At 54.3% G+C, this 17835-nt stretch overlaps 1 protein-coding gene across 1 annotated transcript; it reads left to right on the forward strand.

The window, feature by feature from the left end:
• Positions 1–9444: 9444 nt before the first annotated feature.
• On the forward strand, positions 9445–12853 carry DLX2 (distal-less homeobox 2). Its single transcript, XM_057745883.1, has 3 exons — positions 9445–10185; positions 10686–10870; positions 11393–12853. Exons 1-3 carry the CDS (start codon positions 9786–9788, stop codon positions 11798–11800), a joined length of 993 nt encoding a protein of 330 aa, XP_057601866.1. The 5' UTR covers positions 9445–9785; the 3' UTR covers positions 11801–12853.
• The last annotated feature ends 4982 nt before the right edge of the window (positions 12854–17835 follow it).

The following is a 17835-nucleotide window of genomic DNA, read 5'->3' on the forward strand; positions in this document are numbered from 1 at the left end:
ATAAAAATAAATGAATGGTTATAGTTGTGTTGCAATAAAACAAAAGTCGGTATGGGGCGAGATTTGGCCCAAATGTCACAGTTTGTCAACCTCTGGCATAAAGGATTGAGAGTAAGTGAGACTGTATGGTTGCAAAATTTTTATATTTTACATTAAATGGAACCAAAACTCAAAGTAGACTCTAAAAATTTAAGTATGTATACTGTAATCAATAGAGCAACCATTCAAAACAAAAATGTGAAAAAAGAATAACTAAAAAGCCAATACAGAAAATAAAATGGAATTCTAGAAAAGAAAAAAAAAGGAAAAAGAAAAAAAAAAGAAAACCTAATTGACAAGAGAAAACAGTGAAGGAGAAACAAAGAAACAACAACAACAACAAACAAACAAAAACACCTCAATAGAACCAACAGAAAACAAATAGTAAAATGGTAGACCTAAATCCAAATCTACCAATGATTTACAGTAAATATAAATGGACCAAACATTCCAATTAAAAGGCAGAGATTATCAGACTCAATAGAAAAGCAAGACCCAACTACATGCTTTCAAGAGACCCACTTGTGCCAATTATCAATGTGCTGCCTCTCAGCCCCAAATTCATCTTTCATTTTAGGCTCTGTAAAAATGGAGTTAGGCATCTACATATTTTCCCTTTGCCACCTGCCACATTATTAAGCTTTGTCAGTGGTGACCACTGGAGAAATCTTGCAGGAAGAAAAGATTTTCTTTGCTGGCTTCAGAGTGCTCTCTCACCAGACAGCTACAACACTATCAGCTTCGCTAGTGCCCAGCTCCTACAGTGCACAATGGTCAGCAGCACCCAGCAGCCAGCAGATTCTCCAGAACCCCTTGGGCAGTTTCATAGCAGAAACCAACTCTGTGTGAACAACTTTCCTCAGCACCCTAGAGGGCAAGTTTCTGAGAAGTTCCAGAGGGTGGATTTCCAGCAAGGTTTGTTGATGTGGCACCACAATGACTTCCCTGCCATACTGTGACCCAAGGTCCAACCCTCTCCAACAAGATGGAGCCTTGCCTCAGCCTTGGCAAGAGGGAAGTGGAGGAAGAGACTCTTTGTTGGGCACCCTATCTCAGCCTTAGAAATAGTGGGTGCTACTTATATCTGCTCTTCTTACATTCTTGAGATTCTTTTTTTTTTTTTTTTTTTTTGCTTTTTACTAATCAATCCCTCATTACTCCAATCCCCTCTTTTACATAATAATTATTTATATTAAACTTTTCTGGTTCAAATTACTGTGTAATTTTTGTTCCCCAGTGGACTCTCACTAATATGACACTTTAAATATAAAGATATATAGGTTAGAAGAAAAAGATGTTTTAAAAAAAACCCTGGAAACCGTAAGCATAAAAATATCTCAATTAGCTATATTATTACTATATAGTCTTCAAGACGGAGTATTACCAGAGAAATAATGGGACATTTCATGATTATAAGAGATCTAACTAACCAGGAAGACATAAATATGTATGTGCCTAACAACAAAGTTCAAGATATATAAAGAAAAAGTTGGTAAAATTAAAGGGAAAACTAACACAATCATTATTGAAGACCTCTCTCTCAGCAATTGATAGAAGGAAATAAACAAAAATAGTAAAAACAGAAATTCTCAACAATACCATCAACAACCTTGACTTAATTGACATTTTAGAACATTATACCCACAGCTACAGAATATACATTCTTTTCAAACACGTTTATTACAGTCACTGAAACAGACCATATACGGGGCATAAAATAAGTCTCATTACAGTTCAAAAGATCAGAATCCTACAGAGTATGTTCTCTGACCAAAATGAAATTAAAGTAGAAACACATGTGAATATATTTCAACTTTTCTGAATTACTCAAGGCTTACTATTCTAAATATTAATAATTTACCATGTTCATCAGAACCTAATCAAGGTATGTCAAGATATTCCCCTATGCTAATTAGCTTCAAATTGCTATATTTGGGAACCATATATCAACTTTTCGTAGATTTGCTATTTCCATCCTTCACCATCAGTTTCCTTTTATCTTGCTTTCCTTTTATCTCAAGAAACAATACTTTAAACTCCTATTTCCATTTGTAAAATGGAGATAAGCAATATGTATTTTCCTATTTAATTCATAAGGATTAAAACTAGTTTATTGTATTAGTATCTGTCATTCATTTTCTCAATAAATATTAGATAATCACACCACCCCACCCCACCCCCAAATTTATCTCCAGACCAGACCTCTCTTCTAAGAGTCAAATGAAACCTGATACTCTACTTGGAAACCTCATAGGCACTGCAGTAGACTGACTGCAAAAAAATGTCCCAGTTCTTCCTCCCTCCCTATAACTATGCCTTTTGCAAGACTTTGTAGCTCCTCCCGCAAAGAGGTGGAGTCTACTTAGAGTGACCAGCCATTCCAATTTACCCAGGACTAAGGGGGTTCCTGGGACAGAGAACTTAAAGTGCTAAAGCCAGGAAAGTCATGGGCAAACCAAGATGAGTTGGCCATTTTAAGTCTACTTCCCCTTTTGACTCTGGACTGGCCTTATGACTTGTTTTGGCCAACAGAATGCAGCGGAAGTGGCAGTGTGCAAAGTCTTAGTTGACTCTGGTTCCAGCCAGTGGAAAACGAGTAGGGAAGAGTCTCAACTCTGTCTTAAATGCCCCACTCTGAGTCGTACTCGTGACTCCCACTCTGTTCCATTCATTGCCTAGAATTGAAGCACATCATTAACCTAACTGCAAGGGTCTCTTGGAAATGGTGGTCTAGCTATGTTCCCCAAACGATCAGATTTTGGGAGACAGCACTTGGTCTATTCCACAATTTTCCATTACTAGTTCAGATGATGAAGTTTTATTCTGATTAAACACTAAATTGCGGCACAGAGAAGTTAAGTAATTTTCCCAGGGTCACACAGCTAGCAAAAAGCCAAGTTAGGAATTGAGCCCAGAGCCTATACTTTTAACCACTCCAATATATATCTAATACTGCTTGATTCTCTGACAAATTATTTGAAATTTTTTAAAATTTATTTTATTGGCTGTGTTGGGTCTTCATTGCTGCACACGGGCTTTCTCTAGTTGCGGTGAGCAAGGGCTACTCTTCATTGTGGTATACGGGCTCCTCATTGTGGTGGCCTCTCTTGTTGCAGAGCACGGGCTCTAGGTGCGTGGGCTTCAGTAATTGCGGCACACGGGCTCAACAGTTGTGGCTCACAGGCTCTAGAGCACAGGCTCAATAGTTGTGGCACATGGGCTTAGTTGCTCCACGGCATGTGGTATCTTCCTGGGGCAGTGATTGAACCCATGTCCCCTGCACTGGCAGGCGGATTCTTAACCACTGGGCCACCTAGGAAGTCCCTGTAATTTTTTAACAATAACAACGTTTCCTTTTATTTAAAAAAAGGATGCAAGAAGCTGGGCATAGTCAGCTCCCTATGAATAACCTGCAGGGCTCTTCTTCATCCCCCTCTCCAGTTTCAGAGTGGTATAAAAGCAGCCAGGGAGTGCCACACAGCGAAACTACCTAAGGCTCCGCACAGTGGGGCTCTGCCCAGGGGACTAAATAAGGGTAGTGCAATGCCACATGAGTTAGGAGTAGCCTTAGAGCTTTACCCAAATTCAGTGCTGCAGGCAGCCCTGCACTCCCCACATCCCTGCTCCTGACCTCTTCTTAAGACACATGCGCCTTGCACTGAAGACTGGGAGGCGGACGTCCATATCTCTTTAGTGTGTTATGGGGGGGGGGGGGGGGGGTGGAAAGAAAGGAATCCGTGTACCCAAAAGGGCACTCTGACTTTCAAACGGTTCCTTCCAAGTTCTTTTCCCGGGGCGGGGGGGGGCTGAGTGGAGTGGGTAACCACTGAATATAGACAAAGTAAAATGGACCTGACTAGAGTCTAAGACCTGTAAGGCAGAAGGCGAAATTAGCTCTGAAAGTTCCAGAAGCATGCTATACCTAACAACCCAGCACCACGAGCCTCAGGGGCTGACGATGGAGTTTGGGCGCCCTCACGGGGGTTCACTTCCGCCCCTCTAATGGGAGGAGCTGCTCTTTCAATCCGACAGGCAGCAGCCAGCCGGGGGCCGGGCACGCAGTGGGCAGGAGGTTCCAGGATGAAAGCAGCTCTTCCCGCCACCACCGCCTCCTCCCCACAGGCACCTGAGCTCGCCCGGCGCAAACGTCTCCTGCGGCGTCTGCGCGTGCAGTGCCCGGGACAAAGGGGCTGAGACTGTTTTCTTTCAGCTTCCAGAATAAACTTTGTTGAGAGCCATTTGTTTGCACACCTCTTATCACGCCACGAAGGTGCACCTGGAAGTGCAAAGTGCGGGTGCCAGTGTTTGGAGCTGGGGGTGGGGCTGGGGCGGGGGCGGTAACTTACTCCATCAGCGTGCCTGGCCCGCCGCGCCCGCCGCGGAGAGAGAACGCCTCCCTCTCGCCCACTGAGCCGGCGCTGCCTTGCCGAGTCTCCAGTTGGGAGCTCCAACTGGCCGGCCAGGCCCCGCGCAGCGCCTCCGAGCCTGGCGGACCCTTCGCCCCCGTCTGGGTGCCCTGGCGGGTCAGGAAACCCCGCGTTCGCTCTCTCCGCCTCAACCACTGAATGGCTAATAAAGCGAAATGGGCCTGCACCTGGTCAGGGAGACCTGGAAAGGAGTCGGGGAAACAGGTCTGAAAGTTCCAGAAGCATCCTGCACTGACCACTCTGCGTCAAGACCCACCCGCGGAAGGGTCGGGGCTGTGAGCGCGGTGTGGGCTCACGCTCGCCAAGCGCATTGGGCTTACTGGCTCCAGCAGGGAGCAGGGGTGCCGAAGCGCAGCGCGCACAAAACACCCACGCGGAGCCGGGGTTCACGTGTGGAGCGGGAGGGGGGCGCCCGCCTTCCGCCCCCCCCCCGCAAACAGTGACCCTCGAGTCGGTTTCGGGGTCTTCCCGGGTCCGCCGGGTCCCCTCCCGGGCAGTGCCCGCACAGGCTAGTCTCCCAGAGAGGCTGCTCCTTCCAGTCCGCGTCTGCGGCCGCAGGGCCCCTTCCTAAGCGGTCCTGCTGCCTCGGAGCCCCTGGCCCGTAGGTGTGCCGCGGCGATATCCCGTGACCCCCAGGCCTGAAACCCGCCCCCACCCCCACCCCACCCCCGACCCCCCCGCGGCAGCGGCCTTGCCTCTATGGCCCGGACCTGAGTTCAAGTCCTGACGCTGCTTCCTGTTCTGAAGAAAAAGAAAACAGGAAAAAAAAAAAATCAGTCTCTCTAAGCCTTGGTTTCTTCGATGTAGATAATTGTGTACCCACCACATCGGATGATCCCCAGGGGTCAGTGCTTGGCAGAATTCCTGGCGTTCAGGAAATGCTCAAGAAAGACATGCTGGCCATCACTATTAGTTATCGCAATGTATCTGCTTTTTCCACGAGACTTGAAGGTACTGGAGAACAGGAACTCCCAACCCCTGGCACAGTCCCTGGCACAGTAAGCGAGACTGGCTGGCTGAGGCCCTCAAGCTCGTGGGGGAGGTCGGGGACGGAGAGGTGGAGCACGGGACCGCCAAAGATGCGGAAATGCCAGACAGTCTCTGAGCTGAAGGCAAAAGGAGAGGTGAGGATGCGGCTGGGGCTTCAAGGGCAGCAGAGGGCAGAGCACCCAAAGGCCATCTACGTTCTGCACGGACCCTGGGCCTGACGCATAGTCCCCAAAGAATTTTCTCAAGGGTTTTATTCCTTCCAGTGGATGTGTTTCTATTATGTCCTCTCCTCGAGTCTATGGGGAGGGGGGAGTGTGGGATTCGAGAACGCTGATCCCAGAGTCAGGGATCCCGCCTGCCTATAGGCCAGAGGGGCTGGCCACGCCACGAGTCCCTCGAGGCCGAGTTAGGGGCCAGCGGGTAAAACCAGGTTGAGGACACCAGAAACGCAAAAAGATTGGGCTAGAGTTATGCCCCAAAGATGCAACGGCCGATGAAGAAGGGATGAGAGCATGGCCATTATAGTCCTGGAAAGGTGGAGATGGGAGGCTGCTATAAACCAAACCCCTACCCTCTCCCAATGTCCGTGACTTCTGGAATGACCCCCCCACACACACACCCCCAAACCGCAGGGTCCTAGAGCTACTGCTTCGGGAACGAAAACACGGAAGAATGCCTCTCGGACCAATGGTCCAGAAACCCGTGTCCCTGGGACCCTCGACAGCACAGAGCAGAGCGGGGGCAGGGGGCAGTCTAGCAGCTGCGCGTGTGACCGCCAGTGAGGTAGGCGAGTGAGACTGCGCCTGTCCCGGCTGCGCACAAAGCACTCTGCCGCCCGCGCCGCGCTCCCTGCCGGCAGGGCGCATCCTCTCGCCCTCGGAGTCCGCTTTCTGTGGAACAGAGACCGCCCAGGGGTCCGGCCGAGGCAGTGCGCGGAGCCAGGGGAAGCCCCGAACTCCTGAGCTGGGACAGCGGTGGGGCAGGAGCCTGAAAGCAAGGCGCAGCGGAGCTCTTCTCCAGAGCCGCTCGCCGTCTGCTGTTCAACCAAGGCTTACAGTAAATACCCTGCGGTTTACACTCTGGCAACAGAGAAAGGAGGCGTACCTAACTCAAAGGAAGTCGTTTCTGCCTGGAGCCTCAGTGTTCATGTGTACAATGGGAACGAGGATTCCGTCCTTGCCTGCAAGGGTTGTCACGAGGCTCCCAAGGGAGGAAGGAGACAGTGAGACTCCGTGACCAGATAAAGTGCCGTCGTGACCACCTGGTGGGCACAGGATCCAAAGCAGGAAGGTCTCAGCGATGGTGTTGGAACATGCAAGACCAGAGCAGAGACACTGAGCCCCCTTCTTCCCCCATCCTTCTCTAGAAAAGCGAAAGCAGAAAAGAGGAAGGAGGGAGCCCCGAGTCGTAGGAGGAATTTTGGCCGCAAGGAAGCATGTCTGTTACCCCCAAACTCAGTCTGAGCCCCTCTAAACTCCTCTCAAATCACTATGGGGCCGCATCCACCTACCCTGAACTGGGGCCCAGAGTGTCAATTCTGGATAGCAGGGGTCCCCAAGCCCTTGGGGCCACAGACACGTACAGACAGGTCTGGCCTGTTAAGAACCAGGTCACACAGCAGGAGGTCAGTGGCAGATGAGCCAGCAAAGTTCATCTGCGCCTTCCACCGCTGGCGTTATGGCCTGAACCATCCCACCAAACCCTTTGCGGCCCCTGTCCGTGGAAAAACTGTCTTCCATGAAACTGATCCCTGGTGCCAAAAAAGTTGGGGACCGCTGCTCTACAGTACTGTCTTCCTGACTTTAGACCAAAGTGAGGAAATCATTTGGATATTGTGATGTGGTGATCAGATAATTTAGGCAAACACAGATTTAGTGCCCAGATTATCAGAATAAACATCTCTGGTTGTTATTTGATTCTCCAAATGCACTTGTGAATTCTGCCTTTCTCTCCCTCTCTTTGCTCATTGCCTTCTGTCTATTCTCTCACATACACACACGTCCCTTGTTTTTCAGTTAAAGGGGAACTGGGGTCATATTTCCTTCCTGGAAGATGCCATTTTTCCAGATCTCAGCTGACCTGGACTTAAGGCTGTTAAGGCAGGTTCTCACAGTCAATAAAATTAAACACACTTGCCACCATGAGAAAGTCTGGAGTACATGCCTGGGGTGGGAACAAAGGAGCAGAGAGAAGACAAGACTATGGAAATTAGATCTTTTATATTTCATTTTCAATAGGAAAAACAAGTTTCTACCTTAGGTCAAAACAGCTACCACTGTGGTGACAGAAAGAGTTGTAATTTGGTGTCAAGACACCAAAAAGCAATCTTGATTACATATCAAGAGGTTAACTTTGTGACTGGGGGCCACAAAGCAGCAGGCTGATCGCAGTGATGAGGTGATGCACCCCGTGGTGAGCCCCACCTCCCAAAGCTTTATCTAATCCAGCTCACCCTTCTCCATCCAGGGGTCTTTTGTAACCAAAAGAAAGGCTGGGAACTAAATCCAGGCAGATTTGAAGGCGGATTACCTTCCTCACTATTCCGCAGAGAGAGAGCTCTGTGGATGCTGGAGTTTTAATTACACACCTGCTTTTTCTGAGGAAGAAAACCAAAGATATTTTTCAAAGTATCAACTTGTTTTCCATTAGGCAGTTGTTGTAACAAGTTCCTTCAGCGACATGTTATGTGTTTAGAACGCGGTGCTTCAGATGGCGCGCACTAGCACAATTTTGTGGCTTTTAATTACTATTTTGTTCTTTTGGGGGGTTTCAGTGGCTGGCGCCTCGGCATGATTAGACCGTCTACTGGGCCCACTGCAATCGCAAACAGCTCCACCAGGTGGCGCCACAAGGCAGGACCTGCGGAGTCCAGTGAAGGCGAGTGTCCCTCAACTCCAGGCCATGGTTTCCAACCACCAGGAAACAGATATAAAGGAAGCCAACAGTTAAGATTTAAGAGAAGAAGAAATTGCAGTGATAGTGCCAAACAGAGCCCTAAAATGAAAAAACTGTAAAATAGGGTTAAGTGCAAGAGATAAAACTTTTCTATTTGTTTCTGTAAGTTTACTAAGATTTGTAGTATCGAGACAACACTCTCACCGAAGTATTATCCCATTTCCTTCTTCGTAAAAACACGGAATTTAGAGTTAGAATGAACTTTGAAGACCACCTGGTCGGTCTGGTCTAGCTTTCCAACCTAGAGAGGAAATCCCCGGGATCGTTTTTTGGTTGTCAATTAGCCATCAAATACACGTAATTAACCAGAGTCTCGGTGTGTCAGAAGAATACGAGGGAAATGGTTTCAAATATTATCATTGGCAATAATACCTTTGAATTTATATAGCTTTTCTCTCAAAGAACAAGGAAAATAGTTAAAATATTATCGAATCAATTGTCCTAATATCCTTGTGCGTTGGCTAGGAAGCAGGTATTATTATTATACATGGTTTATGGCTAATTTAAATCAATTGACTATATCAAGTGCCGAGTAGCTGACCACAGTAAATGCCAGACCCTTCGAGGAAAAGCGGAGCTAGAACTGGCCGGGCTCTCGACACCGCTTTATTTTGATTAATGTCTGAAAGCTGATCTCGGATATGAAAATACCAATCACTGGAACTGGACGACACTTGCACACAAAATGGGATGCGAGACCTCATTTCTTCTTCCTCGGAGGTGAAATGACAGTCCCCGTCTTCACGCCTTCTGTCCTCCCGCCATCGGCCACCCTGATTCCCTGCCCCACCCCCACCCTCCCAGCCCCTCGCCTCGCAACTAACATTCAGCAGCAGCTTGTCTGCACCCACGACCGCAGCAGCCGCAGCTCGGGCCCTGTGACACCGCCCCCCTGCCCGGCGTTCCGGAGCGCCCAAAGCCTTGAGGCCCCGCGCTTCTGATTGGCCGTTGCTAGGTGACGTCGCCTGAGCTCACGTGACGAGTGTTAAATGCCCACCCTGCAGGAGCCCGCCCCACAGACAATCGTAAAGCCGCTCGGGGCTGCTCACCTGCTCCCACCTCCTCCAGGAGCCCTGGCCAGGCCCCGCCACCCCTGCCCCCTCCACTGCCCGCCCCCCACCCGAGCCCGCGCTGGGCAAGGAGCCGAGCGGCCCGAGAGGCGGAGAGAGGATGCGGCCGGCGGCAGCTGTCCCAAGCAGTGCACGGTGATCGCCTCCCCCGGAGGAGGAGTCGCCTAGACCGTTGCTACATTTCTTGTTTTCCTTCCCCCTCCCCCACTGTAATTACATTGGCTGCTGGAGGGGACAGGAGAGACAGAGGAGGCGCAACCCCCCTCGCGCCCGCCACCCCTGCTCTTTCCCGTCCTGGGCCAGGATGACTGGAGTCTTTGACAGTCTGGTGGCTGATATGCACTCGACCCAGATCACGGCCTCCAGCACGTACCACCAGCACCAGCAGCCCCCGAGCGGCGGCGGCGCTGGCCCCGGCGGCAGCAACGGCAGCAGCCTCCACAAGCCTCAGGAGTCGCCCACCCTCCCGGTGTCCACAGCTACCGACAGCAGCTACTACACCAACCAGCAACACCCGGCGGGCGGCGGCAGCGGCGGCAGTGGGGGCTCGCCCTACGCGCACATGGGTTCCTACCAGTACCACGCCAGCGGCCTCAACAACGTCCCTTACTCAGCCAAGAGCGGCTATGACCTGGGCTACACCGCCGCCTACACCTCCTACGCGCCCTACGGGACCAGTTCGTCCCCGGCCAACAACGAACCTGGTATGCACAACGTTCGCGTCAAGGGTGCCAAGTCGGTCTAGTTACTGGGATGGGTGGGATAAAAATGTTTGGGACGGGGATCCATCTGGAGCCCTGGCCTTTCACATTGCTTCCTCCCCGCTCGCCTCGCGCCCTTTACCGTCCTCAACCTCCAATCGGCTGAGGGTCACCGGGTACGTCCCTCGGTACCCTGCTGGTGGGACCAAGTGGCCTCGGGGGCCGAATGGGCGCAAGGTGCATGCCTCACGGTAACTTCATCTCCCTACCACCTGCTGCTCCTTTCTCCCCGGTTTGCGCCAGTCTTGCCCCTCCCCGGAGGGGCTAGCTCCTGGGGTCGTCGGCGGCGGGGATGTGAGCGTTGCAAAGTTGTGCCTAAGCGCCGCGCAGCGTCTCCAAGAAGCCGCCTCCCAGCTTAGGCCAAGTTCCACGCTGCTCTCCCGGCGGGCGGGAACTCCCGGGCTCCCGGGTTGCGCGGTTCTCACGATTCCACTTTATTGCAGAGAAAGAGGACCTCGAGCCTGAAATCCGGATAGTAAACGGGAAGCCAAAGAAAGTCCGGAAACCCCGAACCATCTACTCCAGTTTCCAGCTGGCGGCTCTTCAGCGGCGTTTCCAAAAGACTCAATACCTGGCACTGCCCGAGCGAGCCGAGCTGGCGGCGTCTCTGGGCCTCACCCAGACTCAGGTGAGGGCTCGCGACCTCGGAGGCACAAGGAGGACGCTGGCCTGGGATAGACAGGACGCAGGCGGGTTTAGGACTATGTTTTTAAAAGTATTTTTTAAAGAAATGTCAGTAAGTTTAAAGTAAGGATTTCGAGGCCCGCGCCTTGGGCGGCCTAAACTTCTACGCCCGAAGCTGAAACCCCCCAGGGTGCCACCTCGTGTGAGAGAAGAAAAGGACGGGGTGGTCAAAAATCCCGGACCAGGGTGTCCTTCCGCGCACTCCTGATTGAGCGGGTAAAACAATTGGCCCTCCTGACTCCCTCCGCTGTCATCATCAGCTCAGTGCGCACTCACGTCGGCGCTCTCGGGTTTTTTGAGAATACCTCCCGTTGGAGTAGGAACCGACAGAGCTTCCGAGGCCGCACGTGATCGGCGTACCTGCCCACGGTGACCCCCTCTTACTGGCCGTCTTCCTAAGCTTCCTCCCCTCCCCTGCCCCAGGCCGAGGTTCCTCCACTAACGCTCAGGTCCCTTTTCCACAAAGGTCAAAATCTGGTTCCAGAACCGCCGATCTAAGTTCAAGAAGATGTGGAAGAGCGGTGAGATCCCTTCGGAGCAGCACCCGGGGGCCAGCGCCTCGCCGCCTTGTGCTTCGCCGCCGACCTCTGCGCCGGCCTCCTGGGACTTCGGCGCGCCGCAGCGGATGGGGGGCGGCGGCGGCGGCCCGGGCAGCGGCGGCAGCGGCGCGGGCAGCTCCGGCTCCAGTCCCAGCAGCGCGGCCTCCGCTTTCCTGGGCAACTACCCGTGGTACCACCAGGCCTCGGGCTCCGCCTCACACCTGCAGGCCGCGGCGCCGCTGCTGCACCCGACGCAGACCCCGCAGCCGCACCACCACCACCACCACCACCACGGCGGTGGGGGCGCCCCGGTGAGCGCCGGGACGATTTTCTAACCCCCGGAGACGGCTCCAGAGACTGAGAGAGCGGAGACCAGTGATCCTCACTGCTCGTCCCCAGAGCCAGAGGGTCCCTCCGGCTGGCCCGACGATGCCACCCGCCGCTCCCGGGGGTGGCGGCCCGGGATGGCCTACGAAGGCCCTGCTACCCTCGCGGGGCCGCCGGGCGGCCAGGGACTGGAGGGCGTCTTCTCGCACCACGGGCTCCTCTCGGAGAAATCGGGCATCCGCGGGAGAAACCCTGCCACGGCCGCCTTTCAGACCTGAGCTCCGCCTCAGACTTGCCTCCCCTCCCGTCCCCGCCCGGCGAGGCAGTCCGGCGCCTTTTTCGCCGCGGGCCGCGAGCAGAGTCCCGGCGAGGGACGCCTCCCCCCGCCCGCGAGGCTGCCCGGGCTCTCTGAGGCTCCTTTCTCCTCGCCCGCCCCCAGGCTCAGCTCCCGTCCTCTAGGGTTATTGACCTCCCGGGTCCTGCTTGTCCGTCCTCCCCACCCCCCACGCCCCCTTGACCCCGGCGGCCCGCCGCTTTATTTCTGTCCTGCAGTTTCCAGCCCTTGGCGCCCCTGTCCCTCCCTGCCTTAGCTCTCCTCCCAACAACTCTCCCTTAGCTCTCTCCTCATCCTTCACCAGTGGAGTTTTTTTATTTTTATTTTTTTAAAAGTTTAGGTGCCTTTGCGGATGACCTCATTTTGATGTTGGGAAAAAATGATTTTTTAATATGTGGACACTGCAAAAAAATTGTTTAAATTATCTTTTTTAAAACCTATTCAGGATTATTAGCCTGGACTTCGGTATAGCGTTTGTAAATAAAGGTGTCTGTGCAGATTTTCCCACTGATTTATTTGTATAAAAATACTCATCTTTTCAGACATTTTTGTAAACCCCCACTTGTGAAAACTGCGGTTTAGCGGTGACCTCAGCAACTCCTCCGTTTTATTTTCCCCTTTGAAAAGTTTTCTCAGTTTAACTAAGCTACTGATTTGGATTTGTTTTATCTTATCCTAAAGTCTTTGTTCTTGAAATGAAAGGTATTTTGGGGTTATTTATTATGAAAACAACATGCTCTTAATGTTGATTTTACAATATGAAGAGATTATTTAAATAAATTATTGTTTTCATTGGATGTGTGCGCTTTTTCCTTGGTGTCACGACCTGGAAGCTCCAGCCGCTGCCCAGGCGGGGAACTAGATCAGCCAAGAGTAACATTTACATCTATGGAGGCTGCGAGTTGCGGTGAGGTGCGGCGAGGCGAGGACCCGCCCTTTCACCGCAGGGCCGCCGCAAGTGTTCACGCTCTGCCCGCATGCGAGTCCCGGCGCGAGGTTCGCCAGCTCTCGGCGCGGTGAGTCACTCAGCGCGGGGTGGCTCCAGCCTCCGCCCGCCCGGCCTCTCCGGCGCCGGCGCCACAGCCCCGCGCCTGGGCGGTCTCAGCCACCCCTGCGCCCGCCGTGCTGGCCAGGCAGTACATTGGAGCCGCCGCGGGGAACCTGCTGAAGCCGGGGTCAGACCCCTACTTTGGACCCTCCCCTCTGTTTGCCCTGCAGCCCTTCTAGGGCTGGCTGAGCTGAGAATTCAGTGAGTCACCCAGGCTCTCGGAGACTCTGGAATGCAGGGAGACCCCGGGCACACAGGGCTGTGCTAGCACACATGCAATCACACACTGCAACTCTCACAGTCACATCCATACTATCACATACTGAATCACACTTAGGCTCATACACAGAACACTGACAACAAATTTATGCACATTCGCAGGAAGACCCATGCAAATTGCTGTGGAATCGACACTTCCTCCTCACGATCTCCGAGGGGAAATGTCCACACATGATTCAGCTCTGCTTTCCACCTTGGGTCTCACACAGCTAGTGCCCAGCTTTGGAAGTGACCTAATTTCTGACATTCCCTTCAAAGCCCAGGGGAAGGTGGGTAATGCAGTCCTGAACTAAAAGTCTTTTTCCTTGAAAGCGCTAGGGCCTACAGTTGGAAACTTCTTGGCTTCAATCACTAACTGTGTGACTTTAGGCTACCCACTTAACCTTTCTGTGCTGCAGTTTTCAGATCTGTAAGAGGGAATAAATAATAACAGCTACCTTGGAGTTGTGAACCTTTAACCAGGGAAGGATGTAACACAGTGTGTGACACATGGTAAGCACTCAATAAATTTTTGCTTAGTAGTATATAGTTTTATCCCAATGCCCCCAAATAGTGAGGCTTTACTTCTACCTGCAGTTATGAGGCCCAGAGTTACCCAGAGGCATTTCCAACTTTACCTTGTGTGGAAGAGCAGCATTCTAGGGCTGGGAGAGCTCTGGCCCCTTCCTATAGGAGAGGCTGAACCCTAGCCATCCCCCTATCATCCACCAGCGTCTGGTGGAGAGCAGGTTAGGGGCAAGCCAGAGAGCCTTGCTTGCCAGATTTCCTCTAGAATGGCTATTCAGGCCGTGCTTGTTGTGTGTCCTCAACTAATCTCTGCCAAAACAAAACAAACAAACAAAAAAAACACAGGCGTGGGAAAAGGGTGACTTTCTAGGCATTACTGAGAGGAATCCTCACTTTTCTGGCCAGATTGTTTTGAGGCCTGCATCTAACAGAGTATGGTCCGCAGAGTTGGGAAGCAGGGAGGATACTCAGTCAAGTGTCGGTTTGCATTCCTGCATTGTTTTCCCAGGCTAGGGAAGCCTGGGGTGAAGCTCATTGACTCCAGGATTCTGACTTCCCTAAGAAGTCGCTGCCTAGCAGACCCCCATTCCTGCCACCCCTCCCCCTCAGCTCCAAATTCCGTGGTTTTCTTTGAGTGCCAGTAGCTGGTGCCAGCCTTCTTTCTGCGGTTGACTGTGCCCTCCCCTCCTTTGCGCGTACTCTCCTCCCCCTCCTGAAACCAGCGAGGAGAGACGGGGCCGTAAATTGGCTGGTGTCGAGGATCTGCAGCAGACAAGATGATTAAGAGGCCTACGCCGGAGCGCCCGGGGCAGGGAATGTCAGCCCAAGTTGGAATCACGCAACAGGCCTTGGCATGAGCGAGCCTGGGAGCCGGGAGGGCGGGCGGCCCCAGCTTCGGGGTGGGCCGAGGCCCCACAGACTCGCCGGAGTCACCGAACCTGGCACCCGGCGGCGGCGGGGTCGGGCCGGGCCACGGCGCGTCTTTCCCCGGGAAGCCCTTGAAGCAGAGAGCAGAAGGGTGCAGGGGGCAGAGGAAGGGGGCGTTTCCGCAGACAAGGAGAAAGGCAAAGAGAAGGGAAAGCAAGGATGCGCCGGGGTCCCAGAAGTAAGGGGGCGGGGAGGAGGAGGGGTGAGCGAGGGGAGAAACAAAGCCTGGCTGGGGGAGGCGGGGGCTGGCTCCAGCCCCGCCGGGGGCGACGCGCTGGCAAGCCCTTCTCACAGTCTCGCGGCCCGCCGGGAGACGCGGAGCCCTGTGATCAGCCCGCCGCCGAGCAGACACGCTCCCCCCGCGCCCGGCTGCGCTCCCCAAAGCGCGAATGAAAAATGGAAATGGGAAGCAGCGAACTCGGCTCCCTACGCTGGGAAACCAGCCGCGCTCGGAACACACATAAATCTTCATTGTAATTCCCTTCCATTTGCTCGCGTGAAATATCAGGCCAGAGACAGGATATGACAAGCGCTGGGCAGCAGGGGTAGGGAAGCCGAAGAGTGAGGGGTGCCGGGTTCTCTCCGCTCCACCCCCAGGCGGGCTTGCCCGGAACTCAGGCAGAGCACTGGCACGGAGTTCCAACCCCGGTTGCAGGCACTCCCGGCGCGCCTGAGTCCCCTGCTCCTCGCAGTTCCCCCTCCCCCAAGCCCCCTCCCCCTGCCCCGCGCGCGCTACGCCTCGGGCCACCCAGCCCCGGCTGCTTGCCCGGTGTAGACACACACCCTTCCCACCGCCCCGAATTCCCGCCGCCCGCCCCGCCGCTCCCGGGCTTGGGGGGCGCGGGGGGGGTTGGCAGGGAAGAAAAGGAATGGATCCCGGGCCTAATCAGTGCAGCTGCAATGTGGGACCGTTTAGGAGGCTTCCCCTCCGCCTTCTTTCGGGGTTAGTTGTGAAAATTGTGAATATCCGTCCTGTGTAAGGATTTCCGAGACCAGTGGGGCGAGTTTGGGGGAAGTATCAGGTTTGAAGGGGGCGGAGAGAACGCTGGAAGACCGGAGCTTTGTTTACAAACAGTTCTCTGGTAGAAGGTGGGGGAGGCGGAAAAGAGGGGTAAGGAGAGGAGTGCAGAAGTGGTCGAATTGTTCCCCCCACTGTTAAAAGGTCCCGAGAAGGAGAATGATGTCGGGGAGCAGACGGCCCCCTTACCTTTCTAACAAAGACGTCCTCACTGACAGTAAAACACAGGAGCAACTCCTACACTCCCCAAAACACCCCCTCCCCTGTCCCTGTCCCACGCACTTGCTCAAAAGTCACAAGCCGGGTCTTTTCCGGCTAGGGAACAGCGACCACCGGTGCCTTAAACCTGATCAGAGACCTGAGAATGAAACTACAGATTCTCTCTTCCTCCTAAAATACTGGTCCCTTTGCATTTGATTTTGGGGGTCCCCGTAAGCCAGTGGGTGGGACGCGATCCTGCAGTCTTGATTACGCGGGCCCCTGGCCTGGTCTGACCAGGCTCTCCGGAGATTGGCGGGCTCTCGCAGGGTCGTAATACCCAAAACCGCCCCAGGGAAGCCTCCCTCCCGATCTGGGATCTGCCCCCCCCCCCACAAGCCTAACCCGCTGTCCAGTCTCCCAACCCCCCAAACTCAACCGCGCAGTAGGATGCGGAGGCCCCCACAACCGTCCGAGGCCCCCCTGCCGGGAGTTCCCCTCGCCAGGACGGGTTTGGCAGTGGTTGCCACATTACAAGATGTTACATTACAAGATGTTACATTCCGCCCTGGGGCCTGGAGCCGGGCGGGGCGGAGGAGACGCTGTGTTTCACGAAAAGAAAGGGCAGGCAGGTCTTGGAGGAGAAGCCACTCCACCTCCACGTGAGAACACAGGCAGAGCCTCTAGAGAGACCTTTCCCGGGCCGCCTCCACTCCCCTCTGTGCTCCCGGCCCGGCCAGGCCAGACCGCAAACACCGCAGCGTCTCAGCAGTGTGCGGGAGGCGCCGCGCTCGCACGGTTCTCCCGAGGCCCGTTTCGGGAATCCTCGGGAGTACTGTCCCACTGACTGCGGCCCGGGTCCGGTCCCGCCAGCGCTAGGAGCTGGAGGGCGCAGGCCGGGGGTGAGGGTTGGGCGCGGAGCCCGGGAAGGCGGAGAAAGGCTCCCTGTGGCAGGCCCGGCCTGCGGGCCAGAGGATTGTTACTCCGGGGAAAGAGAAAATGCGAAGGAGGGGGAGGAACTGGACTTGGAGCGCGCCGGGTGATCCCAGGGGCCCAACGTGGGCGCTCAGGAGCAAACGTGGCGGGCTCTCCCCACCCCCGCTCCTGCCCTCCTTTTTGTGGTCCAGGAGACTCAGATACCCTAGAGGCGAAATCGTCGCTCACGGAACAATGGCGAGTTCTGGCCCTGGAGCCCGACCGAGTCCCGGCTGCTCCGAGCGGTGGCCGCGCTCCGGGCTGCTGCTCCCGCCGGGAGCCGCGGCTAGCCCCCGCGCCGGGGCAGCCCCCGCCCCGCCCCAACCCTCTGCGGCCCTGGCCTTGGCTTCTTAAAGTCGCAGGCTGCCTCAGTGCCCGAGAGAAGCGCCGCTCCAGAGGGAATGAGGGTTTCTGGGGGGCGCTATCTCTCGGCGGTGGAGATCAAAGAAACGCCTAGGAGGTCGCGGGGCGGGCCCCGAGGATCTTCAGATCCTCCGCTTCCCAAAGCTTCCAAAATAGTAGGCTGGTATCCGATGGCACTGGGCGGCACTCTGTCTTGGGGTGTTGACCGCCTCACACCAACTCCTCGGCCAGCTACCCCCGCCCCCTAGATTCGGCCCTCAGAATCCCGGGCCCTACCCGGCAGCACTTCGGAGGGGGTTTGCGAGAATCCAGGAAAGGGGCCGAAGGAAGGAGGAGGGGAGAAATGGAAAGAAAACGAAGAGGTGGTGGGGGGTGGGGGGGATCCTGCTTAGGC

Source organism: Hippopotamus amphibius, chromosome 8, assembly GCF_030028045.1.
Source record: "Hippopotamus amphibius kiboko isolate mHipAmp2 chromosome 8, mHipAmp2.hap2, whole genome shotgun sequence".
NCBI classification, from domain to species: Eukaryota; Metazoa; Chordata; class Mammalia; order Artiodactyla; family Hippopotamidae; genus Hippopotamus; species Hippopotamus amphibius.

Excerpts from the sequence above, each read along its gene's own strand:
- DLX2 (XM_057745883.1), top strand. The coding sequence starts at position 9,786 with ATGACTGGAGTCTTTGACAGTCTGGTGGCTGATATGCACTCGACCCAG. Across the intron at positions 10,186-10,685 it reads CCCGGCCAACAACGAACCTG|AGAAAGAGGACCTCGAGCCT; the intron begins GTATGCACAACG and ends ACTTTATTGCAG. Across the intron at positions 10,871-11,392 it reads TGGGCCTCACCCAGACTCAG|GTCAAAATCTGGTTCCAGAA; the intron begins GTGAGGGCTCGC and ends TTTTCCACAAAG.